Consider the following 26,642-nt stretch of genomic DNA (forward strand, 5'->3'; position numbering starts at 1 on the left):
TTTTTTTTTTTTTTTTTTTTTTTTTTTTTTTTTTTTTTTTTTGTTAACTGATCCCTAAATGGATCCCGTCCTTCAGAATGTCCATGTTTTATGCTACCCTCCATTTTATTATTTCCTTTTATATTATAATCAATATGGTTGAACATCAAACAATTGTGTGAATTGCAGCATCAATTAAGATGCAACTTGCGAGCTTTTTAATTATTTTATAAACAAAACAACTCAAGTATGATTTTAACATTATTAAATATATTATATTGATTATTTTACCATTATATTACAAAACTTGTGCAAATTAGTGTGGAAATTGAAATATTGTGGCTTACAGCTTGTGAGCATTAATGTAAAGAAATTAAAAATAAAAACCCGCGGACGGTAACGGCGTCGGGTGACCCAACGGAAAACGATGGAAACGAAACGATGGAGAAAAAGAGAGTATATAAATAAAGATGCTGAATCCCCCACTAACTTTTTTCTAAAGGGGCAGAGAAGAAAAAGCGATACTCCAGTCTCCGGCTCCAAATATAAGAGAACGTTTTGTTTTTAAGCGGCAATTCGAAGCAGATTCTTCTCCGTTTTCCCATCTCTTCTCTGCTTATTCAATTTACCAATTTACTCTCTTATTCTCAGATTCTGTGTGAGATTCATGCTATACTACTCTCTGTTTCTTCATCTGTTTTTCTTTCTTAGATTTTCTCTCTTTTCTATTCAATTTGTGTTCTTCTTCTACTGCTGTAGGTTTTTCTTAATCTTCTACCTCCAATTGCGGACTTGCTTTCTCCAGGATCACAGGGATGATTTTCTGGAGAAACAATTAGGATTCTACACAGTGCTACTCCAGTTGACAGTTCCATTGCTGAGAAGGTATGCTGAATGCGCCTTTCTGATCTTCATATCCACCCGTGTCTTCTTCTCCGATCCCCTAGCGATCGATTTCTCCTTGGATTTTCGACATCTGTAGTTGCTAAATTTTTGTCAGGATTCAACTTCCTTGGAGGGATTTTAATTCGAACTCCACCGAAGGCTTGATTCTATAGTTTCTGATGGAGCTTCCTCAACCTCCCCGTCTACGGACTGAAGGTATTTTCGATTTAAACTTCTGTCAATTCTTTTTCTTTTTCTTTTTCTTTTTTTTTTTTTTTTGGAAATTGAAGGGAGAGTTCTGAAAACCCTCCCTTACGAAATGAATGTTGATTTGTGGCCGTAATCTCAAGGCTCTTTTTCAGGACGGAAACCAACGCACGACTTTGTGTCACTCTATGGTCATTCAACCGTCCACCAACAAGATCATCCATCGCAGTCCTTTCAAGGTACTATTCCTCTATCAAATCTCCATATTACAAAAATCCAACTCAAATTTTAATTTCCACAACTGTGTTCCTATTGTTAGTCATGTAAAATACAGTTTAGATCCAAAATGAATGGACTGTATTTTTTTTTGTAGGGTTTATATTCCGTTGGGTGTTTGTACTGTTTGTATGTGATAAAGCTATGTCTCTGTGTTTGGTATTTGTTAAATAACTTTTGTTTGAATTTGGAAACACGTGAGCTTTAATAAAATCATGGATCTGGGGAACGAAGTAAGTAAAAGTAGGGCTGAATTCAATAGAGTGGAATAGCATAGAATAGATGACAGAATAGGGTCACCGAATTCCAAAAAGGAAAAGGAATGGCACGGCAGGTAGCCACTTAGCCCCACCAAATTGATGGTGGTGCTCCTTTTCAATGGGGACGGGACCCGCTTCTGGTGTCCACAACTCACTTGACATATCGCACATTTGTGGATAAGCGATGCAATTTCAAAATACTCTTCTGGACCCTGGTTATCCACCCATGCATCTTCAAATTTATAAGAACAAAGTATATAAATTTTATACTATTCTTATTTATTACAGACCAAGTCACCGTCATTTTCAAAATTAAAGAACTATTCATGAATTAAAAAACATAGTGGCATGTCCAAAGTTTTCCCTCCTGTTTATATTTACTGCTACTCATCATGCGTATCTCTTACAGAATCGTCATTATGAAGTGTTCTTTGAATGGGTACTTTCAAATATTTGCATTCAGGTTGTTCTTGTTTTTGGAGACAGTTGTTTTTCCAATTCTTTGTGGCAATTATTGTCATATTAGTGGATTTATGTTTTTATTCAACACCCCCGAATGGAAAATTATAGAATATTAAAACATGGACAGGGATTTCAAATCTCTCTCTCTCTCTCTCTCTCTTTTTTTTTTCGCAATCCTTTGTTAGGTTGGACGGTGAAAAGGGTTCTATCCTGTTCGTTTTGTGATTAATACATCACTTTTTGCTCAGAAGCCAATATCTTTTCTATTTTTGTGAGAACAGGAGGATATCTTAAGACGCATGATTTTCTCCGGCCGTTGGAACGGGTTGGAAAGTCATGTGCCAAGGAAGAGAAGACAATTAGTGTGTCCACTGCGGAACGAGCTGAGCCACCGCTGGCAACTGCAGCACATAATTCTTCTGTCGAGTGTGTTTTACCAGGTGGAATTGGGACTTACAATATAAGCCACATTTCTTATTTCAACCAGAGGGGGGTTCCAAAGCCAGAAGGATCGGTATTTTCAGCCGCCCAGGCGAGTAGTACTGACAAAAGTGACGACAACTCCCGTTGTAGTTCTTTGTCTGGAAGTGGTTTCACGTTGTGGGAGGAATCTGCAGTTAAAAAGGGAAAGACAAGGAAGGAGAATTTAGGTGAAAAGGCCGGTTTAAGGGGTAAAGTTTTTATCTTTACAAGCTTTTCAGTTCTAATTATTGTTCATAGACGGCTAGCCAACACGCCATAAAGGAATAATTTTTGTCTTCAAGTCGGTCAACAGAGTTTCATCGACTTTCTAATGTTGGTGGGGTCTGTACTGACTTCTTCACGTGGCCTTATCTTGTGGTTAAAATAGTCCGAAAGAACTCATGACCGAATATTATTATTTGCCACAAAACTCGAGATGTTGAGGACAAAACAACGAAACGTGTGCGCGTGTATATGTGTGCATTCTCTTATCAACCATCTATATCAACTTTTTAGTTCTTTTGCTTGCATGTATAAAAATTCTAGTACGGAGTTCTGGTATATCCTCATATTTTCCCCTTACATTTGAGCCTTGCTATCACGTTCCTTCTCATTCAATGGATCGTCTCTTCTTTCTAGCAGAACCACCGGCGAAGATTGAGCAATGGACCGTTTCAACGGAGCGGCTAACACAATCATCATCAAGCAACCATCGCAACAGTTTCAACTCTCTCGCTTCGTCCCAGTCAGTCACATCTCCTTTTACCCTTCAAAACGTCTACATTATTGTTTCGATTTCCGTGTATAAATATTGAGAATGGGCTACCTGCAAATTTACGGGCAGGCCGCCTTCAGGCCAGCAGAACCGGAGTTTTGGTGAGATGTTGAAGTCCGTAGTCAAGGTTTCCTCTGAGGAAGAGGAACTAGATGACGGCAAAGCATTTGTTATTAAGAAGGAATCATCGCCATCCACTGCCTATAAAGGTTCATTTCCTTCATGATCTTCTGTTCTTTATTCCCGCAGATTTCTTTATCGGGACAGTTTTCTGTACTTACAGGTGAATTGATGATGAATATTGGTGGAAAATGCTCTGATCAGAAGGCTAACACGCCGAGATCCAAACATTCTGTAACAGAACAGCGCCGAAGGAGCAAAATTAATGACAGGCAGGATTCCCCCGATATATGTTATTTTAGTAGCAGACTTTACCTTTTTCAAAAACATGTGTTTACATTTCCTTATAGAAAGCAATGAGTTGAACAATCAATCTCGAAGTTTTTTCATTTGTGATAAAATTGGAAAATTAATGCAGGTTTCAGAAGTTGAGAGAGATTATTCCTCGTAGTGATCAGAAGAGAGACAAGGCATCATTTTTGTTAGGGGTAAAGATGCATGTCACTAGTTGATATTTACTTCTCTTTTGCTTATGGTATGTAATAGATTGATTTCTGGACAAGTTTCCAGGTTATCGAGTACATTCAGTTCTTACAAGAAAAGGTTCGCAAGTATGAAAGCTCACCACCGCAAGGATGGTACCGTGAACCAGCGAAATTAATCCCCTGTGTAAATACTAAATGCAAACTTTATCTCCATCAATTATGTAAACTATGTAACACTTTTGATCTTTTGTTCTTGTTCCACTAAACTTGATTGATATTTACCTAATCAGGAAACCGACTGATCCTCTGTTGTGCAGAGAAACAATTGCAATCCAGCACAATGTTACATTGATCAATCTCAAGTAGCAAAGAGAGGCCCCGTGTTTCTATTTTCTGGGTCCAACGAGAAAAGTATGTCTCACTCCCCTGCATTTCCTCGGTGCTCGCACAACCCAGTAGAATCTGAAGTTAGTACATCCACCGCCTTCAGAGAAGCAGATCATCATCCTGGAACAGCCAACAAAACTACATCTTATCAAATGTTGCAGCCTCGCAATTACACACCTGTCATAAGTGAAGGTGAAAGAACTGAACTCCAATCTCAAATGGCATATAATGCAGACAACAAACCATGTGAGATGAGATCGTGTAATACTGATATTGCTGCCGGTGGTAATAATCTGAAAGAACCAGAGCAGAGCATTGAAGGTGGTAGAATTAGCATCTCGAGTGCATATTCTCAAGGGTGAGTATATTCGTATTCCATTTCCTTGTTTAGTGTGGTACATTCTGATATTCATGATCTTGAGTCTTGCATCCAATCAACAATAAATTCAGTGGCCTTCAAGACTGATTGACATTATAGTATTGGTAGGTAGCTCTTCTTGCAGCAAAGTTAATTGTGGATTGAGGCTAATAGTATTGGTATGAATTTGATGTTTGATTCATGAATAAGCGACATTAGATATGGTTTGTTGATGAGCAGGTTACTAAAAATTCTCACACAAGCGCTACAGCGTTCTGGAGTGGATATGTCACAGGCCAGCATCGCTGTACAAATAGAGCTTGGAAAGAGGACAAATTATAGAGAAACTATCACCAGGCCTGCTATTGTGGTAAACTAGAATTGCATTACTCTATATAATGAACGTCCTTTTCCTAGTTGCATCAAATCCAATTCCCCTCGTTTTCTCTTTTTCTGGCTCTATTGTTTCATAGGATGATTCGTCTCGCCCAAGTGAGAGAGGGATCCTTGGTACCAGAGGTGCAGCGGCAGAGGACTTGGAGCAGGCCATCAGCAAGAAGCAAAAGACATAAAAGAGATGATACAACGAGTATGCTCCAGTCGATTCATTTTATTATAACATCATTTCATTTTTACGTCCCACGAGGGCTTTGTTGCCTCTATTAATTATTTGGGAATCTATGCATATGGCCCACGATTGATTGTACATTATGGTAGTTCATTTCTTTGTGTTTTTTTAGTATATGATGTGTAATTATGAGAACAAATTATTGTATGGGCAGCCACTTCTTCTGTTCTCTTCGTATCTCAGACTATTAGAACTCAACCTTTGCTTCCCACTTCCCAAAATTTGACAGCTTCAGTGGTTATGTGCTTTCGCTCTTGTTAGGTTTCTAATGACTTAATGGTTCAAATCTCTACTCTACATGCGGTAAGCAAGCTCGTAAAAACTTCATAAAATTCAATGAATGATTAATCATTCCATGGGTGGATATAAGAACATGTGATGTACTTGATCGGTTGATGCGATCTATTTGATCTATTTCTGAAATTCAATGAATGATTAATCATTCCATGGGTGGATATAAGAACATGTGATGTACTTGATCGGTTGATGCGATCTATTTGATCTATTTCACCAGTTGATTTAAAACGATCGATCTGTTTCTCCTGTTAATTTAAAACGACCTTTCAATACAAAGGTTTGGAAAATGATCCCTAGTATCCTTTGTTCATCCTTCGATTCTTGAAAGGGGCACAATGAAATAATAAAAATTTACTTTTAGAGCCATTTGATAGATATTGTTCTACTATCTTACTTTAAAAAAAATTCTTGGATTGAATAGAAAGTAATTTTCAGAGCAATATCTTGTTCTACCATCTTAAATGATGAAATTAAAGTTATTAAAAAAAATTATTGGACCGAATAGAATAATTAACATAGAGATCAATCGGTTAAAAAACCAAAAGAGGGTTAAAAAACCAAAAGAGGGTTAAAAAACCAAAAGAGGATCTACAAATTTCATTTCCCCTTATTTTGCACTAATCCTTTCAGTTAAAAAAATATTTAAATAATTATTAAAATACAAATTTAACTTAATATATTATTTTATCCTTAATTTATACATTTACATTTATCATTTTAGAATGGTGAAATCAAATACTTGTCTTCATTTATTTATTTATTTGAAGTTTGGAGGACCCACTTCTAATTATTAAAATTCATTTAAACATAATAATTAAATTGAAAAAAAGAGAGGGTATCGCTGTGGTTAAGAAAAAGGCAGGGGGTATTTTGGTAAAAGCAATTTCTCTTGATATTACGTTGATGAACCCGAAGAAAATGAATTTCAAAACTCGAGCCCAACGACTCTCACCGTCCAATTTCTTTTCATTCTTTACTCTCCTGCTTTTCCTTTCCGGTTTGGTAACTTACGGAGGCCTCTCGTTTCTCTCAAAATCCTTCCTTATTACTCTAGATTTCGTCTTCTCAAATCATGTTTGAGCCCCAACATTTCGTCGATTTGCAAGATAACAATGCTTTCGCCGATAATAAATCATGGCTTTCCGGCGACCACAACTCGTCCCCGACTCCGCTCCTCAGTCTCTCTTCACTCTCCAATGCATCGATTTCAACTTCGGCAACTACTGCTGATGGCGCTAATGGAAATGTTGATCGCGAACTCTACAACAATCTCGTCGAGATGGTGCCTCTCGTCCAGTCTCTCATTGTAATCCCTCTATTTTGAACTCTCTTTCACTGTTTAGATGCAGGGGAATGATGGGGTTTGTCTGAATTTTGTTATGGTGGCACTACATGGGGCTGCGGGGTAGTTTCCCGAGTCTCGTGATCGACGGAAATTCGATTTTTGAAATCGTACTATTTTTAGGTTTGTATAAATTCTACTCACGGGGTGCGAAAGGCTGGAGTTGTTTATTTTCAGAAATGGGAACCGGGGGATTGTTAGTAAAGAAATTAATTCACCCACTCCATATTTCTGTGTTTGGGGAAGGCGTCGTCATGGTTGAAAACGTAATTCGGTCGTGTTGTTTTGTGATTTCTTGTCAATTTCGAAGTTCTTCGTTCCGTCTCTCTCTCTCTCTTTTATTTTTATTTATTTATTTATGTTTGTTGATTATGGGTTTTTGTTTTGGTTTAGGATCGGAAAGCGAGCAGTTCATTCTCGAAGCGGGGTTCCATGATTTACACGAAGACGCCTTCTAGAGAATCATTGCACAGGAAAGTTAGTATTTTTTACTCTTACGTGATTTGGTCTTCTTCTATACACTTATTCTCTGATTTTAGGAATTCAAGGGGTAGGAGTTTACTGAATTATCTGTGTCATATTCTGTTAATTTAACCGCAGAGCTCCATGACTTCCCAATTTCTTCTCATTTTGTTGCTAAGCCTATTGTCATTTTGTTTTCCTTATTCGATGAGTTTTAAACTCCTTTTGTGTGTATTTTGAAAATTGAACAGAAAGGTAGGAATATTGGCCATTCTGTTCCGACCAAGAATAAAAAAGATCATGGCGACAAGGACCAAGGTCGCGACGTTGATAATAATCCAGATGCTGATGCCTTTGCAGTGTTGTCCTCAAGTTCTTTGGCCTCTGAAAGAGACAACGAAGAGCTAACCACATTGAGAGAACAATTGGAGGATCTGCAAAAGAAATTGCTTGAAAAGGATGAACTTCTAAAATCAGCAGAGATGTCAAATGACCAGATGAACAGTGTTTATGCAAAGCTTGATGCTTTGAATCTCCAGTCTGCAGAGAAGGATTCTATGATGAAGTCTATTCATTCCCAACTTTCAGATGCAAAGGTTCCTATAAAATTGCATTTTATTTTAGATGGGTTTGTTTTGTTGAGGTCAAATATAGGTATCATGAGTAAGCAAGTTGATTGACGAATCCCTTTTGCAGTTTTCTGTTTGTAAATATTCTGGTTATGTTTCGAAGATGGATGGCTAACAACTGTTTAAATCATTACACTATGTAGATTAAGCTTGCTGATAAGCAAGCTGCCTTGGAGAAGATGCAATGGGAGGTAATGACATCGAATTCAAAAATAGAAGAACTTCAAGAAGAGCTAATGTCCTCGCAAGGAGACGTTTCATCGTTTATGCTGTTACTTGAGGGCTTGATGGAGAATGATTGCAATGAAGGCATGGAAGATTATAGTCTTTCGTTGCATCTCCCGGAGAGCTGCCCTTATATTGTAAGCACATTATGATATGCTTTTCTATATGAGTTTGTAACAGTCTGTTTTATGATATTACAGTACAAGTTGTGACACAATCAGCCGTACGTTTTATTTATTGGAAAAATTATCATGCTCATACTGTTTCTTTTAAACTCTTCAGTGTTTGCTCCTCATTGTTGCCCTTGAACAACGAAAGCTATTTCTTTTGTCCTGCAGGATGATATGGACGACCTGGAAATGCAGAAAATGGAAGAAGCAAGCCAAGCATATGTAGCTGCTGTTGCTGCTGCAAAGGCAAGGCAAGATGAAGAATCTATTGCTGCTGCTGCAACTGCAAGATCATGTCTTCAGTCATTCGTTTTCAGGACTTAAGTTTCAGACGTTTATTGGAATGATCAAATCAATCGCGCTCGCTGCATTCAGCATTCAAATGGTATCAATTGGCATTTCAGCATTCATATGGTATCAACTGGCATTTCAACATTCATATGGTATTCTTCATGGGGGGTTACTCAAGTTATTTATTTGTAATCATTTGTGGAATATGAAAAAGGGAACATTTGTTTCATTTTGTATGTATGATGTATCTAACCTTCCCCATATCTGTGTTTAATGGTAATGCACTAGGGCGACAACTCCCATGTTCTTCAATCTTTTAGCATCTCTCTCATTTTTTTGAGGAAGTTTAAATGATATGATTAATGAATGGATTGGGATGGTATATTCTGACTAACAGGATTTGTAAAGTCCCCAGTTATGTTTACTCATATTTCAGAATGTTGAAAATAATATATCAGAATGTTGAAAATAAAAGAAAACTTGATAGATTGACCAAAAACGGAAGTGATATTGAATTCCACGCCCCTTTAAGGGTCGTTGAGCACAGAAATTGGTAGATGAAAGTTGGGATTGACAACGATACATGTATAAATGAAATCCTAATTTGAGTTTGTGTTTCAGAATTTACAACACTGGAATCCTACACACCGTGCCTTGTGCTTTCTAAGCTGCAAGCCTTCTGATTTTGGCATTTGCACAGGACTTCCACTCCACTCCAATCCTAGCCTGCATTACATCTCACATAGAATTAGCATTCATGTATCATCTTAATAACATTTTCCCATCTCTTTCTTTTATATCATTAGGGGGTGCTTACACAGGAAAGGCGAAGGAGCCATTGCTGACATCTGAATGGTTAGAGTCGCTTGATTCAGTCGGCACTGCCACGATCGGATCGCCATTGATCACCTCTTTGTGATTTCCCATTCTGTTCTTACCCATACCTGATTCTTTATCCATGTAAGTATCCTCCAGTTTTTCTCCCTCCTCATCCTACAACTTAACACAGAATATTATGAATCTGTATTGATTTCTGAAGTGCGCATGAATGGTAATGATTCGTACCTTTTGAGGTGATATAATGTGATCTCCATCTTTTGTGGAGTAAGTATCAGGTGCACCTCCATTTATCTTCTTTTCATTATTGCATCTCTTGACTGCTTTATCATGTTCACCATAATTAAGCTGTTGAGAGAGACAGAGAGTGATTTCTTTATCATTCATATAGAATCAATCATATGATAGACAATAAAACATGAGGTTGTATTTTAAACCTTCCGACTAACTGGTCTTGAAGTTGCTGAAACCAAATCAATGTAATTGGAAGCATCTGAATTCCGATTCTTTATAACATCAAATGCTCCATCTTCTCTGAAACAGAAGACAATGTAGTCTTCATCTTCACATTGTGCCCAACTCGAATCATCAGTCATCTTGTTTTTGACAGCAACAACAGCAGCAGAATCTTCAGAATGCTCCATCTTCCCCTTTCTTTGCCTCGACATCTTCTTGCTATTACTTTTAGCTATTGAGGCAATACTCTTTCTGTCAAAAACCATGGCTCTTATTGGCATTGTGGTTGGGGTTGAAGTGAAATATCAGTCTGGTTCCTTATCTGTAGATGAAGAAACTTGACTGTTAACATAACAAACCAAAAGGAAGTCGGTCAAAGACAGCTAAAAGTCATTGTGTTTTAAATGCTAGTATGTTCTATTACTTTTGGTTCTAGCTAAAGGAAATCTGGAAGCTAAAAAGCATGAAGCCCAATCTCTGACTCGCCATCTCACCAGCCGTGTCACTGTCCATGGAGTGGACATTTCTGTGTCTTTTTCTATTGTCCAATGTTTTCTCCTTTTCGCTCTTCTATTGTAAACCAGTTTTTCTGAGAGAGAAAGAAACTAATCTTTGAATTTGAAAGAGACACCATTACTAGGGGAAGTTACTAATAATGAGGGAGGAGTGAGTCAGTTATGTTCCTAAACATGGAGAACTTCGTCAGTTAAATATGTTGTTAAATGAACAACATTTTCAAAAGTAATTCCTTTCGTTTTTATGAAAGAAATGGTTGTGAGTGGCATGTGATCTAGCAATAGTAGACGTAGAGAAAACACAAAATCATCCAAACATCAGAGAAGAAGAAGACCATTGAAATGCTAATTGAGGTACAGAACAATATATATGTCAGAAATGTAAAAATACCAACCACTAATTCAATTCCATTTCTGATACCTTGTTGGTTGTTGTAGGGCGGAGATGGACGACATGATCCCTTTGAAACTCGACTTTGTATGGTGCTATTCGACAGAGGAAGCTTCAAAAGAACAATGCAGGCAGGTTTGGATTGACATTATATACTTGATTTGTTCAGGCTTAGTTGTTTTATTTGATGGATGATTGATGACAATAATGAAAATTAAAGACGTAACTGCAATGCATAATAAAACCGCCCACAATTATTGCACAAAACTAAGGCATTTCAAATTTTAAATTTTTAAAAACACAAACCATGTATTAATGGATTTTGGCCATGGGTTGTGTTTTGTTTCCTCTTTTTTAACGTAGAAGGAGAAAATTTCGGCGGGATTTATGATGGGTGGGGAGTTGCTGGGACTGCGATTGTGGCATAAACAAAAGTGCAGCGCCACCCATTGAGTACCCATTTTGGAGCAGAAAAAAAATCAACGGGGTTTCAACTTTTTGAATAGCAAATCCGATTAAATCGTCCAATTACAAGAATGTTCATGTAAACAATATTCAACCAACCAACTACTTTTATTAGATTTTTTAAGCCTTTATTCTGAATGAAAGGATAGAAAAAGAATGGAATCTGTACCATAGATTTATTTGAACGATAATCCTACATAAAAATGGCTTCTTTTCCCCCCTTTTTTGAACGAGATTTACATCGCCCTCGTGGGGAGGAAGAACAGACGAAAAGGAATCATTTGCTGTTGCATGGTTTCTGGGTTGCCTTCCTTCTTTTTTCCGTATAGGGATTAAGCGTTTTCTTTCTATTACTTCTGCAGCAAGGGAAGGAGAGAGTAATGGCGACAATATCCGAGAAATTTTCGGCTGATTTTGCGATGGGTGGGGTTGCCGCGATTGTGGCCAAAACTGCAGCCGCACCCATTGAAAGGGTCAAGCTTTTGTTGCAGAATCAGGGGGAGTTGTTAAAGAGAGGTCATCTCAAGAACCCATATCTGGGCATTCATGATTGTTTCAGAAGAGTTTTGAAAGAAGAAGGGATATTGTCGCTTTGGAGGGGAAATCAGGCCAACGTTATTCGATATTTCCCAACTCAGGTCTTCTACTTTTTGTCCTTAACTTTTGATTTTGCTTGATTAAACTGATTGAATATTCCTGCTCATAAACAATGTGGTATGCGATTATGTGTTGGATTCATTTGAACAACACCCTTTTTTCCCCCTTTAATGGAACTAGCTGTTGAATTAGCATTGGGGTGAAATCATGAATTTGGGATCACTTATTCATTCTAATGGATGACAGTTCAGAGATATTCTTGATTCTTATGAGCTGATTGAGAATTATTTGACTCTACGTTAGAACTCTCAGTTTATTTGTTTTTGGAGTAACCCAAGCTTTAAATTTATGTTACAATCTCCAAATGTTTTTAGAGAAGAGAATTTGAATCCATAGGCTTTCAACTTTGCGTTCAAAGGTTACTTCAAAACCAAATTTGGGCGCTCAAAAGAGAAGGATGGATACATGAAGTGGTTTGCTGGAAATGTTGCTTCAGGAAGTGCTGCAGGAGCATCTACATCTTTGTTTCTGTATCATTTGGATTATGCACGTACTCGACTAGGCACAGATGCAAAGGACTGTGGCAGTAAGAGGGTGCCCCAGTTTAAAGGGCTGCTCGATGTCTACACAAAAACCTTGTCTACTGATGGGATTGTTGGTCTATACCGAGGATTTAGCGTTTCGATTGTGGGGATTACGCTGTACAGAGGCATGTATTTTGGGATTTACGACACCTTGAAGCCTCTGGTTTTGGTTGGAAATTTTGAGGTAAATATCTATCAATTTTGGTATATCTTCGTCTAGGTACACATTCAACTTGTATCATAAAACCTTTTACTAGAAGATTGAGGCTCCATGCTTAACATACAACATAACGTTTGGCACCATCTATGAGAAAGGCAACAACTGAAATATTTGTTTATTACTTTCAATGATATCTCAAACCAATTTCTTTGATTATATTTAATGATTGGTAGTATACAAATGATAGTCTTGGGACCTGCTTCTTGGAGAAATACAACATGTTCTTGCCATAAGCATGGATATTCCTTCAAAGTCCTTGAAACTTTGTGATTTATTGTTTTATGAAGGGTAACTTTGTTGCTAGTTTCTTATTGGGGTGGAGCATCACAACCTGTTCTGGGTTATTAGCATATCCTTTCGACACACTGCGACGAAGAATGATGCTTACCTCCGGACAAACCTTGAAGTACCGTAGCGCTCTTCATGCATTCTCAGAGATCATTCGCCTCGAGGGTTTTCCTTCTCTTTTTCGAGGAGTCAGTGCCAATATGCTTGCTGGTATTGCAGGGGCTGGTGTTCTTGCTGGTTATGATCAACTGCACGAAGTTGCGTGTAGACACGGTTACTCCTTTGGGGAACCTCAAATAGCCTCAAAATGATGGAAAATGGTACACACAACTTTTATTTGTTGGTTGCTATATAATTGCAAATGGAAGTATTTTACAGTTCGTGTTTCAGTTTTTATTCTTCTTTTTTATGGTTGAAGCGTAATGAATGATTCTGTATTGGTCGAACAATAAAGGTAGAAGCGCCACAAATTAAGTTAAGAGTGATGTAAACAGAGATTTAGTTCAACTCCTTACCTAAGATCTAATATCATACGATTTACCTTGAATATTTGGTGAGAAAATCCCAAGTTGACCTGTAAATGCAATGAGGACTAAACATTGTATTCCAATTGTAAGACACCAAAAGGTAAGAGATTATGTTTACACGAAAAGAAAAGGAGTTGTTTGGTTGTGATCAAATATCCTCCAATCTTTTTTATGATGCAACATGAGTTCTGAATGCAATACCCCACCCACGCTCCACCTAAGGAGTTGTTGACTAACATTTCTCTGTACTCGCACAGGTTCTCACCTCCAAACTTCACAACGAGATGGTGTGATGGTGTTTCCATTAGGGTATTCTCGAGAGGGTTCAGGTTGTGAGGTCTTAGAGTTTCCATTAGGGTCTTCTCGAGAGGGTTCAGGTTGTGAGGTCTTAGAGTTTCCAGTAGGGTCTTCTCAAGAGGGTTCAGGTTGTGAGGTCTTAGAGACATGAGTACATGTTTTTTTTCTTCCTTATTTACACTTGGAACAATCTTTAGTAGATTTGGTATGATACAGAAAACAACTTTTATGAACGAGTTAATGACTCTCGTCACAAAAAGGACAAAAGGTGTCAATGCTAACACCTACGGAAATTGACTCGAAAATGACCCGAAAACGAGAAAACAACTTTTTTGAACGACCCTATGACCCGTAGTAGGAAAAAAGTGCTAATGGTACACCTATGGAAAATGACTCTAAAATGACCCAAAAATGAAAGTAGTCAAGGTTTCTTTTCTTACTAAACATGTGTCAAATTCATCAAATTTGATCGTTCCTCCCAATAAAGCAACTTAGTTTGTTCACAAAAAGATTGAAGTGTCTCCGTTAAGGTTTTCTTCAGAGTGTGAGGTCTTATAGACATGACTACATGTCTTTTTATTCTTATTTTACTCTAAGTACAATGTTTAGTGAATTTATTAATAGACTAATACGAGAAAAAACTTTTCTGAAGGATCCTATGACCCTTGTTTCAAATAGGAAAAAAAGTATTAATAGTATGAAAAATGATTCGAAAATGGCCCGTAAACGAAAGCATGGAAGGTTGTTTATTTACTAAACATATGGAGGAGAAATGCAATAAGGCTGTTTTTGTTTATTATAAAAAAAGTGGCAGAGTTACAGATGTATATACAGTCATAATGTCTCATTTTGGAGCCAAAAAGCCTGCATGCTTCTTTCCCATTATACTCTTTTCTTAATTATGGCTTACTAAAACCTACAACTTTCAAAAGGATCCAATCCAAAGGCTTCATACACCTGAACAATTAGGTTCTACTGCTACCATATCATATCTTACATACAGGGCTTTACAATTATACATACGTCTTTTATCATATATCATATATGTGTGTATCATGTTAGTCACCAAGGTGGTGCCCGAGCATCCACGGCGGCAGGAGGGCTGCCGATCTATCGTAGTTGGCAGCCACGTCTTTGTCTCTCGTGGTCATGGCAAGAGATGGGAATGGCTGAGGTAGGAGAAGCGGGGAAACGCCATGGCTATACTCCTGCTGCTGCTCCGATGGTGGATTTTGAGCTTGTGCTTTTTCCTTCTCTTTTATCTATTTATATATATTTTTTGAAACCAAATGATTAGAGAAGTAGATCATTGTGTGGTCTAATTCTACAGTTGTATGCATATACGAAGGTAAAAAAAAAACATTACCTTCTTGGCTAACATGTTGTTTTGCTCCTGTAGGGCCTTGTCCTGATCAAACAACGCAAATTAATTTAACCCATACAAATCTTCTTCACTTACTCTCTCATGTTGGCTTCATCATTTTAACTAAAAATTTATGCACATTCAAGCTTGAAGCTTGAAGTGATATATAGGACACAAAACTGAGAAAAACTCAAACTTGTTCCTTGTTGTTGATCCAAATTCATGTTGGTTTGAATTCATGGTGCCAAGTAGGACTAAAATTCTACAACTTTCATCACAAATTGGCTCCATACTCATTAGGCTCGTAAAAAAAAAAAAGAAAAAAGAAAAAAATGTAAATGTACTTATAAGAAATGAGTTCAATCTCTATGGAGAGACCCTTCTAGTTTGGGTAGAGCATTTGTATTCGATACAACATATCGAATATCTTTGACACGTATTGGACACATATCAAACATTTATTAGTATAATAGGCGTTTTGACATTTATTAAACACACATTAATGAATGTCTTAATAAACCTGTTTTTTTTTTTTTTTTTTAATTAGTGATTGGCCCAAAAATTGGGAAAATAAAAAAAAAAAATAGAAAAACAGCTGAGAAGAAAGCAAGTATAAGATTACCTTTTTCTGAAGCTCTGAAATGGATTCATGCATGAGTTGGTTCTGTAGGAGAGAAGGTTTTGGAATGCAGTCAGCAAAACCTATTCCAATAATGTTGGACAAAATAATGGAATTCAAAATATAGCAATTAAAATACTTGAAAATACCTTCCTAGCTCTTATTTGTTTGAGTGCAGAATCAAGTTGTTGTTCAATATTTTGAAGCTCTTTTAGAGCCAAGGAGTCAAGATCTTCCCCCATGAAATGCCTGCAAATTCAACCAAGTTCTGGATTAAGCCTTGGCTACTTCCAATTACAACAAAAAAAACAATCATCCAAAAGAGGAGAAAGAGATTTAGAACCTGTGGTTTTTCTGTAGAACCTCTACCCTGGCTTTGAGCTTTGCATGTTCAAGACTCCAATTTCCCTATAAACAAAGCGAAATTTCATAATTGATTGAAATTTTAGAATGAAATTGCGTAATGGGATCATGGGTGTTGTTCGTACATTTGATTGGTTATCATTTGCAATAAGTCTCCTTTCTGCATAGGAGTACCTTTCATAGCGTTCCAGGATTTTCTCCATGCTGCCCATAATGTTACATTCATTAACACTAACATTTAGAATCTTAAAAAGTTAGTTGTGTTCATGATTGGAAATCATTAAAAAGCAAAACATTCTGCTGTAGAACCCATAAGTGATGCCGTTGCTACATTGGCATGCGTCATTATTCACAGCATATTACATTAAACCCACACTTCAATCACTAAAAAAATATATATATATATATATATATATATATATATATATATATAAGACCCACACAATACAATAGTATATATTAAAGTTTGGTGATAGTTGTTCAGGTTCATCCAATGATACAACAAGTGCATCAAGAGGGACAGGGACCTAAGTTGTACAGAAAAACACATCCAAACAACGATTGAAAAACGAAGTTTAAGACTCTTGTAAGCAGAGAAGCAACATGGGTATTCAAAGTTGAAGGCAGAAATAAGCATAGAAGTAGAACAAGTGAGGGGAAGCTGAAAGAAGGACAAGGGAAAATACCATGAATCAGTGGAGTATTCAAAGAGCTTGCCCTTGGTGGAGAAGACAATAAGAGCAACTTCGGCATCACAAAGAACTGAAATCTCATGGGCTTTCTTCAGCAAACCGGACCTTCTTTTAGAGAAAGTAACTTGGCGATTGATCTTGTTCTCAATCCTCTTCAACTGCACTCGCCCTCGTCCCATTTCCACCAACAAAACCAAGATCACTTCATTCCCTTACTTCAAAAATGGAATCAACACATCAAAAATAACAACGCAAACCACATGAAACCAACCTCAATAATGTTGGACTTTGTTTGTGGAGAAAAAGGAAAGGGAGAATAAAAATAGGCTCGGATTTTTTAGATGGGTGGGTTTGCAAAACCAGAGTGGTTTCGTCTAAAACGTTGTCGAGCTCTCATTGGCTAGTGCCCTTCCGGTGACGTATCGTTTTGGTCGTCACCATCCGGGATTTTCAGCCACACCCTTCTCTTTTTCTTTTTCGCATATATTAATTATTTTTTTATTTTTATTATTATTATTTTTTTTTTTGTTATTATTTGCCTGGTTGGGCCACAGTAAAGTTAAATTAGCGTTAGTTTTTGGTAAATTTATGAATCAATCAACTCTCTTCTGCTAACCCTAACCCTAATTCTTGAATCCATACTCGTCCAACATATATATGGACGAACAACGTGTGTTCTTATTTTGATATATATAATATCTTCATATATTTATGAGCTAAAAATGAAAATGTTTGCCGACAAAAGAAAAAAGAAAAGGGGTATGGTTCCATTATTTGACATAAAGCTTACACTACCATCTATACTCTAATTCTTTCCCCACTTATCTTATACCTTTCTTATTCTCTCGGATTCAAACATTTCTATTTTATTTAAATAAATAAATAAATAAATACATCAATTAATTAAATAAGCCAATGCTTTTTGGTAAGAATAATAAAAGGAAAAAAATGGTCCTAGGCTTTATCTCATTCTCAGCTCACATGCGAACCATATGCCCATATTCATTAATCTTGGGCCTCAAGTTTGACCAAATGTTAGAATATGGGCTGACCTGAACTCTTATTCCTTTCACGACTATTTTCTTTTTCTTTTTTATTTTAGATAAATAGTTTTTATGAGTGGTTTAATATTAAATTGTTAGTATCATTATAACAAATTTGAGATCAATCCATCTAAAAAATAGATTGGAATATCAAAATTTGAGTGACTACAAGATACCACGACATAAACAGAACACATTGTGTGGTTTTACATGCTTTCTTAGTCCCGATTCCTCACGATACTTTGATAATCGTGAGGAAGAATGCAAGAGAAAAACCATTTTTTTGTAATGGAAAAACAATATAATGAAGCATACGTACCAATATAATCAACCATATGTATGATATTGACAAGTCATAAGCTTGTTTGGAATATGTTTGGAATTGGAGAGTCATAATTACAAGTTGCATAGATCAATACAATACTGGAGACAGGTAGGAGAAGTGTCTAAGCATGCCCCAAATTCATATACATTACTGGGAATAAGCTTCTGAGTTTAGTCTTAGAGCATCCATCCAAGCTGAAATCCATTGCCATTTTGGGGTGGAGCTCCAGCATTACTATTGTTATTATTAGTATTATTATTACTCAATCCAACTGAGCCAACAGAATTGTACCTGAAACCCAGAAGAGAAAATGGAAGTTTCACAAACAAAAAATGGGTTTGCAAATCTTTCACGAAAAAAGAAGGGATTTTTTTTAATACCCAATTTGTAAAGTGGGAATGGGTTGCGTTATGGGGTAGAAAAAGGCGTCTGATTGTGAAGCAATGCGGCTGGGATAGTCCATGCTGTGTCCTCCCGCGCCGCCTTCCCAGCCCCACGCCGCGGAGGCTGCCGCTACTTGCGCGCTGCTTTCTTCCAGCTGCACGGGTGCAATCACAATTCCAACACACTTAATTATTTCTAAAAATGTTAATATACTCATTTTACCTTCTTTCTTAAACTTCGGTTGTCTTCAACAAGCATATGCTCCTGCATGCATCAATATATTCTTTTAACACAACCTAATTAAGATACAAATAAATAAGAAATAAAATATGTACCTTGCGTTGAAGTTCTGCAAGCTGCTCCATTAGGGTTCGTGTCTGTTTAAGGAATAGTGATTGGATTTTAAGGAAAGAGAGCTCAAAATGCAAGGTTTGTTGTACTAAATATGTGCAATTCTGAAGTACCTTTGTGGATCTAATGCGCTCCAAGGATGTCTCCAATTGATGCTCAAGTTGCTCAAGTTCCTTGGCATTCAGCGGTCCTAAATCTTCCCCCAGAAGGTTTCTATATGTAACATTCACATTCAGCAATGTTTACAACCACCTAATCTCCTTAAATGTTACAAGTTTACAATATACCTCTGAGATTGCTGCATCAATTCAACTGTGGCTTTGAGGTTCAAGTAATCATCAAAGCTCTGTGGCTGCTGATGAGAGCCAAAACAATTAATACAAAAATCTCTCAATAATACACTAATATATAAATTACTTATCATTTTTTGTATTTATTATATGTTACATAACATTGAATATGAAACATCATAGTCGACACATACTGCCTGTCCTATGATGCTTGAACCACACTCAGAGTTGAAGTGTTTAGGGTTTGGATATATCTTATATTTATAATTTAACCTATAGTTGGAGAAACTATAACATTAAATCTACTTACCCCATTGTTATTTAGGTGGCGGGCACCATCCCGTATGTCATAACTACACCTTCGATACTTCTCGAGCGTCCTAGTCATGCTTATCATAAATAAACAAAAAAAAAACAAAAAAAAAAAAAAAGATTTAGAATATAAATTATTGAATGCGAAAATTGAATGGCTGGCCATATATAGATATAATAAACCACCTTTTTATCCAACTTTGAAAATGCTCCAAATAAGAAAACTGAATATAAACAAATTGCACAACAGGCAAAATGATACTCTTCAAAGGTAAGTATCAACACAATGTTAGGAATCACGACTCTCCATAATAGTATGATATTGTCCACTTTGAGTGCTTTGCTTTGGGCTTTCCCGAAAAAACTTTATACTAACCGAGACAGTATCCCTTGTTTATAAACCCATGATCTTTCACTAAATTTAGGAAGGCTACTCAACAAATGGTTATTTTTAAAATTGGAGTGAAAAAGAAATAAAAGAAAAATGGTTAGAACAAGAAGAGTAATTCATTTTTATTTTTAAAGAAGATAATTCCCTGTCACTGCAGCGAATCAGCTGTGATTAAACACCAAACATCATGTCTCTGCCACGAAAATCACAACAGTAAACAATCCAGTACTGTGGTTGTTACTGCCTAACAATCTTGATACACAAACCCCCAATACTTGCAACACTGCTTAATCCCCCACTAAGAAACACCTTTGATTTCATGTCTTCACTTCCCAGTACCAAAAAACTTCATAAATAACTATATCATATTTGGATTATTTAACCCTAGATTTGGCTGACCTGAACAACAAGAAATTATGTTTTTTTTTTTTTTTTTTTTTTTTTTTTTTTTTTTTNAAGATGTCTCAGATCTGTAGAGAGAGAGAGAGGGATTGAGGAAAGTGAGACGAAAGGCGTAGTAATTACATAAAAATAGATAGTGAGAGGGAGTGAAAAGTATACCTAGAGCCACCAGAAAACTCAAAGAGCTTGCCACGATTAGAGAAGATGATGAGAGCAACTTCAGCATCGCAAAGAACTGAGAGTTCATAAGCTTTCTTGAGCAACCCATTTCTTCTCTTGGCAAAAGTAACCTGCCTGTTAATTTTGTTCTCAATTCGCTTCAACTCAACTCTCCCTCTCCCCATTACGCTATCTTGTTTGCCTTTTCCTTTTCCCTTTCCCTTTCCCTTTCCCTTTCTAGTCTTGGTAAAGAACCTGACCAACCCCTCCCCAAAGAGGTCCTAAAAAGATCAAAGAAAACGATGAGACGAGAAAAATAAGAGAGCAAGGGAAACCCTCAACTCCAAACATTAAATTTGCGTACCTGTATAATACAGTGTAGGCCTTGTTTCAGGTTTCGCCCCAGGTTTTCAACTTTATCATCTTTTTATGTATACCACACCAAGCTAAAACTCCCACTCTTTCCTTCCAAACACAGGTAATAAAGGGAACTACCTTTTCTTTTTCTTTTTTTCTTTTAAAAAAAAAAAAATAAATAAATAAAACAAATTTTGCTCACATCTGTTCTACTAAATTCTAGGGTATTGCTGTGTTGTGAAATCATGGTACTTTGTCTAGGTTACATTTTAATGTCTGTTGGTCGTTAATACTAATCATCCTTACCTTTACATTTTACACGTGTCGATCTCTCCATCCACACACACACACACACACACACACACATTATATATATACATATACACTCCGGGTTAAAGGGTTAAAGGGTTTGGATTTGATCCCCATCTTACTTTTCATCTCTTTTAGGGTTGTTTTCCTTTCTTTCTTTCCATTACAAACAGCTCCCCTATAACAATTAATTTATATCCTAAAGTTTTCATTTTTATTGAATTACACCTCAAATTTAGATAGGAATATCTTATACATGTGTGATACTATGTACTAATGGTTTTAAAACATAACCCTAATAGACTCTCTTAACTAACTTATATACGAAAGCTTAGAGTTTTAAGGAACACAATCATTAGTTTGAGATTTTTAGTGGAGTGGTACTATTAAGATTCAAATTTACCTTTTCTTTTTTACTTTTTCAAAAAAAAAAAAAAAAAAAAAAAAAAAAANTATTTCCAAAAAAAATGAATCAAATTTATTTGACAAATTCCTCACGGCTTCCATTATTAGTTGCACCAAATTTACATCACTTTTGACTTGTAAGCCAACTTTGTGCCAACTTTGTGTAAAACAATGGTGAGAATCATACCATCCATCCATATCAACCCAATTTAATTCTTTTTAAAAAAATATCAAAATATATATAATTTAAACAATATACGGGTTTAATAATCAATTTGTTAATGAATGAATCAGTCTCCAATGGTGGGATATGTAGTAGTAACCTTTACGTTTATGAGTTGGTACAACTAGGATTTAACCTTCAAATGCATGAATTTTATAGGAACTATTTGAGTACTTTGTGGTGGTGATCTTACTCAGATGAGAGAAAGGGGCCACATGGGTAGATGAGCGTTGGAGGCTTGAGGGTCACCTCCTCTTTTTATGATTTTACGTTATGAGACTTACTAGGGAGATATCAACTAAACCTTATTAGACAATCTCATGACAATGTCCATAACTGTATGATGAGAATAATGGATTAGAATCGGTACTGAGGTTGCACCTTGAATACCTATAATATATAGGTTGATGATAACGACAACGATGAAAAAAGAACTTGAGAGAAGATGAGTTCAAAAGAGCTAAACCTTGAGAACTGACAGCCTAGATAGGGCCAAGAAAAGAGAAGTGGGAGATGCACCCAAGTTAACCAAGGAGATAGCCTAAGAAAGTCTACAACTTAGGAACAAGATTTCTAAGTTAAAAAAAGACACCGAATGAATGAACGAACAAACAAACTATTAACATAAGACTCAAGAACGAACTAAGAGACTACTAACAAGCTTGTTCGAGTATTTTTAGAAGAAGGATAGATAGAAGTGCAAGTCTTTAGTTTTACATTAAACCTAGTTAAGGAATCCAACAAGTGTGATTAAGCTTAAATGGATCAAAATTCAATCCATCAATGAAGATTAATCTTCCTTAATTAACCAAGGCAGTAGTACTCCAACAATTTTGGAACACATTTTTCATGTTTTTATGTTCGTGTCCATTTAATGAGCAAAAGCTGCTAATTGTGAGTGGTGAGTAAAGAAAGCAAACAATAATCTGAAAGCCATTATTATAAAAACAAAGCCTAAACACCAATTCTGATGTAAAATTTAGAGGATGAAGCAGATATCCATAAAAGCTTACCTAAATAGACCGGAGAAAAGGCAAGAGTTGGTTTAAGTCGTAGCAGCATTTGCAAAACAATGAAATAAATGGTACAATCCAGGGGATGCATTTTGATCGTTGGGTCTGTTAGGAATCACGACTCTCCACAATGGTATGATATTGTCCACTTTGAGCATAAGCTCTCATGGCTTTGCTTTGGGCTTCCCCAAAAGGCCTCATACCAATGGAGATAGTATTCCCCACTTATAAACCCATGATCTTCCACTAAATTAACCAATGTGGGACACTCCCAATCCCAATAATCCTCAACACCTCCCCTCGAACAAAGCACACTATAAGCCTCCCCTGAGGCTTATGGAGCTCTCGAATAGCCTCCCCTTAATTGAGGCTCGACTCCTTTCTCTGGAGCCCTCGAACAAAGTACACCATTTGTTCGACATGTTAGTCACTTTTGACTACACCTTCGAGGCTCACCATTCTTTGTTCGATATTTGAGGATTCTATTGGCATGGTTAAGTTTAGGGCATGGCTCTGATACCATGTTAAGGTATCACGACTCTCCACAATGGTATGATATTGTCCACTTTGAGCATAAGCTCTCATGGCTTTGCTTTGGGCTTCCCCAAAAGGCCTCATACCAATGGAGATAGTATTCCCCACTTATAAACCCATGATCTTCCACTAAATTAACCAATGTGGGACACTCCCAATCCCAATAATCCTCAACAGGGTCTTCTCATTGATTTGATTTGATTGTCCTCTTATCAGTTTTGTACCACAGGGGGATCCCACAGCACGTGTTCACAGTCTTTTCTTTTTTGCTTCTCTCTATCATCTCTCTCTATGTATTGATTACATGCAGATGCCATCAAGTCATGAGAAAGGTAGTTGGCAGGTGAGAAGCAGCTTATGTGATGCTGCCAACAGATTGTACTGTTTCTTTAAGCCCATGGCATTTTAGACACCCCAAACTTTTGTCAATACATATTCTAACTTACTATTCATTTACCACCCTGCCCACTTGCTTCCCTTTCTTATGTGCTCATCTTCTAAAACATTAATCACAATCTATGTCTCACCCCCCTTTCACGTTGGTGGAGAGGAGAACGAAGTATTTCTTGTAAAAGTGTGGGGAAAGAGTGTTTCAAAATTGTGATACTGACGGCAATACATAACGAGCTAAAATGGACAATATCCGTTAATAGTAGGCTTAAGTTATTACAAATGGTATTAAACCCAAACATCGAATGATGTGTCAGTGAGGAGGCTGAGCTCCTAGAGGAGGAGGTGGACATGAGGTGATGTACTAGTATCGAAAAAAGTGGATTGTGAAATCTCACATCGTTGGGGCAGGATGACGTAGCATTCTTTATAGGGTTTGAACTATTACAACCAGACATTAAAACGGACCATATGTTTTAAGGCTAACCTACGTGGTAAAGAGTAACAAATATTACCCCAAGTTGATTACCGATAAATATTTATGGATGGGTGAAGTCTATTTCAGTTATGGAACGCGGACTCACCTGTTTTGGGCCGTTTAGCTTAACGAGCATTTTTTAAAAAATGCTTTGGAAGCAAGTTTGTGGGCCGTTAATGGGCTGGCTGAGAGAAAGCCCATTTGAGGATTGGTCAACGAAATTGTGCATCTCCAAAGAACAACCACAAAAGTCTAAAAGCTACAAATTGCGTAACTCAATTGTTAACAAACATACTTAAATTGCCATCTTTAATTTCTTGTTCCAAAAAAAAAAAAAAAAAAAAAAAAAAAAAAAACCCAATAATTATGGCATTTAGAGCAAGTTAAATGCATTTTTCAATACAATAAAAGTAAGGGTTGGGTTAGTTAGGTAAGGTGTCTTTTTCTATTTTCCGATTCTCATTTTTTGTTTCTCTTGTTTAAACTTTTTTTTTTATTATTTTTTTTTAAATAGAAATATATTATTTTGTCGAAATTCGATCAACAATATTATTTATTTATTTGGCATTGGGAAAGGTGGAAAGCATTTGAGTTGGAGAGCATGAGGGTTTGTTGGTGACGTGGATATCTATTATTACACACCATACCCCCAACTCCAACAACAAAATGCTTACTCTTATTTATTTATTCATAGGCACACTCAACTCAATCATAAAATATTTGAGTTGGGTTGGTTCACGTACTGTTCGGATATCGTTTGCTTTGATCTGTTATATATCATCGTCGGTCTCAAACTTTTAAAACACATTTCCCTAATAAAAGAGAATATATATATTGCTTGGGTGATGAGATTGAATTGGTTTGGTATTAATTATTGTTCATAATCACAAGTGTCCCATAATCACTCATCATTACATTAGAATAGAATGAGTGGTCTATGTCTTTCCATTATTCTCCAAATTATTGCTTCCCTCAAACTCTCTTTTTTAATATTGTAATCAATGAATGAATGAGTGAATGCAATTGCATGTTTGGTCAAACTCTTCCATTTACGTTTTATATTTTCTGTGCTGATGTGTTGCACATGAATTGTGTTTTCTCTCTACCACTTTGCATTTTTTAAGACTTTCAAATAGAACTGCTAGAGCATAAGCATGTTCTTATTATCAAGACATCTAAAATAAAAATGATTTATTAAGTTATTTATGTTTGAAAGTGACAACTTTATGGAGTAGAAAAATTGAATCTTAGCAAAAGAAAAACGTCCACATCAAAGCCAAGACAATAAAGTAAATACAAGACACATGCACAAAACAGTGCTGTGCCAAATGAATAGTACAAATGATTAGGATATTGAAATATTATTTATAATCTAATCTCATTCAAGCTTGGGGTTAATTGGTAAATTCCCATTTGCAAGCAAACAAATTTATGGTATGAAAAGGTTGCCCCAGGCTAGATTTCAATATTTCTAACCCTAAAAGTTTTAGGAAAGCAACTTGGCACACTTTTTGGGCATGGCATTGGGCTTAAGACACAAAAGCTACTTTATTTAGAGGTACTGAATTTTTGTGAGAAATAAGCAATTGATATTGTTATTGGGATTTTCTAGGGACAAAAAAGTACAAATAGGAGTAAGAAAAAAGGGATTGAAAACTTCAAATCAACTAAATGTTACGTACACAATATGATCCACACAAAAAATTAGCTGGAGACCTCTTTTTCTTTTACCTATGGACCAAGCAACCTCACAAAACACTTTCATTTAATGCTTAGGGATTTTAGATTCATAAAAGAAAACAACCCTTTTCATGTTCATCATTAAGCGTCGCTGAGCAAACAGAAATATCTTCAAATTAGTAAAAAAGAAACCAACTTTGAAGTGGAAATCCAGGGTTTTTATACTAACCCTTCTCACAGTTCAGCGCGCATCCAAGGAGTTGTGCATGTGCCTGCATATTGCCATTGTTTTTGTACGCCCTTTAAAGACCTCTGCAAGCCCACAACCACCCTATTTCTCTTCGTTTCTCAACATCATTTCCCATTTTGGGGCAATTTAAACTCCATTTTTCTTAAAGCTTTTTGTTTGTTTTTCTTTGAACCATGCTCTCATTTTCCGTCTCCTACTGTTTTTGCTCTAACTTCATTCTTTCACTCAGCTGAGCATCCCTGCTTGTCTCTCCACCTCTTCCATTCACGTGAAATTCAGACATTCGTTTGTCGTATTGTGCACTTCAGTTGTCTGTATTTGGATTCACTAAGAGGGGTTTCCAATCAAACCCCGACGGTTGCTTGAGGAGGATAATTTGGTGGCTTTATTTGTTTTTGCTGGAGAGAGGGGGGGGGGGGGGGGGGGGGGGGG

The 26,642-nt window shown here is 36.6% G+C and overlaps 6 protein-coding genes across 14 annotated transcripts; 3 read left to right on the forward strand and 3 right to left on the reverse strand.

Annotated features, from left to right (window-relative positions):
• Positions 1-475: 475 nt before the first annotated feature.
• LOC111456672 (transcription factor BIM1-like) lies at positions 476-5,488 on the forward strand. 2 transcript variants are annotated; one of them, XM_023098642.1, is made up of 13 exons: positions 476-637; positions 739-864; positions 962-1,080; positions 1,227-1,310; positions 2,351-2,740; positions 3,171-3,276; positions 3,376-3,515; positions 3,590-3,698; positions 3,845-3,914; positions 3,997-4,095; positions 4,229-4,656; positions 4,897-5,026; positions 5,130-5,488. In XM_023098642.1, exons 3-13 carry the CDS (start codon positions 1,044-1,046, stop codon positions 5,226-5,228), a joined length of 1,692 nt encoding a protein of 563 aa, XP_022954410.1. In that variant the 5' UTR covers positions 476-637; positions 739-864; positions 962-1,043; the 3' UTR covers positions 5,229-5,488. The 2 variants fall into 2 exon arrangements, with proteins under 2 accessions (XP_022954410.1, XP_022954411.1); XM_023098643.1 differs by having other exon boundaries at positions 980-1,080.
• A 1,018-nt stretch (positions 5,489-6,506) lies between these two features.
• On the forward strand, positions 6,507-9,014 carry LOC111457316 (protein MICROTUBULE BINDING PROTEIN 2C-like). Of its 3 annotated transcripts, XM_023099552.1 has the most exons (6): positions 6,507-6,887; positions 7,317-7,400; positions 7,637-7,640; positions 7,746-7,981; positions 8,158-8,376; positions 8,578-9,014. In XM_023099552.1, the coding sequence occupies exons 1-6, from the start codon at positions 6,654-6,656 to the stop codon at positions 8,731-8,733; spliced, it is 933 nt and encodes a 310-aa protein (XP_022955320.1). In that variant the 5' UTR covers positions 6,507-6,653; the 3' UTR covers positions 8,734-9,014. The 3 variants fall into 3 exon arrangements, with proteins under 3 accessions (XP_022955320.1, XP_022955318.1, XP_022955319.1); XM_023099550.1 differs by having other exon boundaries at positions 7,637-7,981; XM_023099551.1 differs by lacking the exon at positions 6,507-6,887 and adding an exon at positions 7,084-7,189 and having other exon boundaries at positions 7,637-7,981.
• A 265-nt stretch (positions 9,015-9,279) lies between these two features.
• Positions 9,280-11,008, reverse strand: LOC111457291 (protein BREAKING OF ASYMMETRY IN THE STOMATAL LINEAGE). 2 transcript variants are annotated; one of them, XM_023099519.1, is made up of 5 exons: positions 10,930-11,008; positions 9,975-10,315; positions 9,766-9,885; positions 9,518-9,693; positions 9,280-9,426 (listed from the first exon to the last, which is right to left on the reverse strand). In XM_023099519.1, exons 2-5 carry the CDS (start codon positions 10,272-10,274, stop codon positions 9,318-9,320), a joined length of 705 nt encoding a protein of 234 aa, XP_022955287.1. In that variant the 5' UTR covers positions 10,275-10,315; positions 10,930-11,008; the 3' UTR covers positions 9,280-9,317. The 2 variants fall into 2 exon arrangements, with proteins under 2 accessions (XP_022955287.1, XP_022955288.1); XM_023099520.1 differs by lacking the exon at positions 10,930-11,008 and having other exon boundaries at positions 9,975-10,377.
• On the forward strand, positions 9,363-13,600 carry LOC111457285 (ADP,ATP carrier protein ER-ANT1-like). Of its 3 annotated transcripts, none has more exons than XM_023099510.1 (6): positions 9,363-9,660; positions 10,947-11,034; positions 11,727-12,002; positions 12,358-12,729; positions 13,053-13,442; positions 13,524-13,600. In XM_023099510.1, coding segments are annotated over exons 1-5 (1,050 nt in total). In that variant the 5' UTR covers positions 9,363-9,658; the 3' UTR covers positions 13,365-13,442; positions 13,524-13,600. The 3 variants fall into 3 exon arrangements, with proteins under 3 accessions (XP_022955278.1, XP_022955279.1, XP_022955277.1); XM_023099511.1 differs by lacking the exon at positions 9,363-9,660 and adding an exon at positions 10,528-10,862; XM_023099509.1 differs by lacking the exon at positions 9,363-9,660 and adding an exon at positions 10,528-10,862 and having other exon boundaries at positions 10,947-11,030.
• Positions 13,601-14,650: 1,050 nt separating this feature from the next.
• LOC111457290 (truncated transcription factor CAULIFLOWER A-like) lies at positions 14,651-17,226 on the reverse strand. Its single transcript, XM_023099518.1, has 7 exons — positions 16,909-17,226; positions 16,348-16,426; positions 16,203-16,267; positions 16,009-16,108; positions 15,863-15,904; positions 15,244-15,285; positions 14,651-15,139 (listed from the first exon to the last, which is right to left on the reverse strand). The coding sequence occupies exons 1-7, from the start codon at positions 17,091-17,093 to the stop codon at positions 14,936-14,938; spliced, it is 717 nt and encodes a 238-aa protein (XP_022955286.1). The 5' UTR covers positions 17,094-17,226; the 3' UTR covers positions 14,651-14,935.
• A 1,033-nt stretch (positions 17,227-18,259) lies between these two features.
• LOC111457289 (MADS-box protein J2-like) lies at positions 18,260-21,008 on the reverse strand. Of its 3 annotated transcripts, XM_023099515.1 has the most exons (9): positions 20,936-21,008; positions 20,572-20,852; positions 19,618-19,696; positions 19,305-19,372; positions 19,131-19,230; positions 19,002-19,043; positions 18,889-18,930; positions 18,663-18,820; positions 18,260-18,573 (listed from the first exon to the last, which is right to left on the reverse strand). In XM_023099515.1, the coding sequence occupies exons 2-9, from the start codon at positions 20,754-20,756 to the stop codon at positions 18,459-18,461; spliced, it is 789 nt and encodes a 262-aa protein (XP_022955283.1). In that variant the 5' UTR covers positions 20,757-20,852; positions 20,936-21,008; the 3' UTR covers positions 18,260-18,458. The 3 variants fall into 3 exon arrangements, with proteins under 3 accessions (XP_022955283.1, XP_022955285.1, XP_022955282.1); XM_023099517.1 differs by having other exon boundaries at positions 19,305-19,369; positions 20,572-20,952; XM_023099514.1 differs by having other exon boundaries at positions 20,572-20,952.
• Positions 21,009-26,642: the final 5,634 nt, after the last annotated feature.

Source organism: Cucurbita moschata, unplaced genomic scaffold, assembly GCF_002738365.1.
Source record: "Cucurbita moschata cultivar Rifu unplaced genomic scaffold, Cmos_1.0 Cmo_Scf00019, whole genome shotgun sequence".
Taxonomy (NCBI): Eukaryota; Viridiplantae; Streptophyta; class Magnoliopsida; order Cucurbitales; family Cucurbitaceae; genus Cucurbita; species Cucurbita moschata.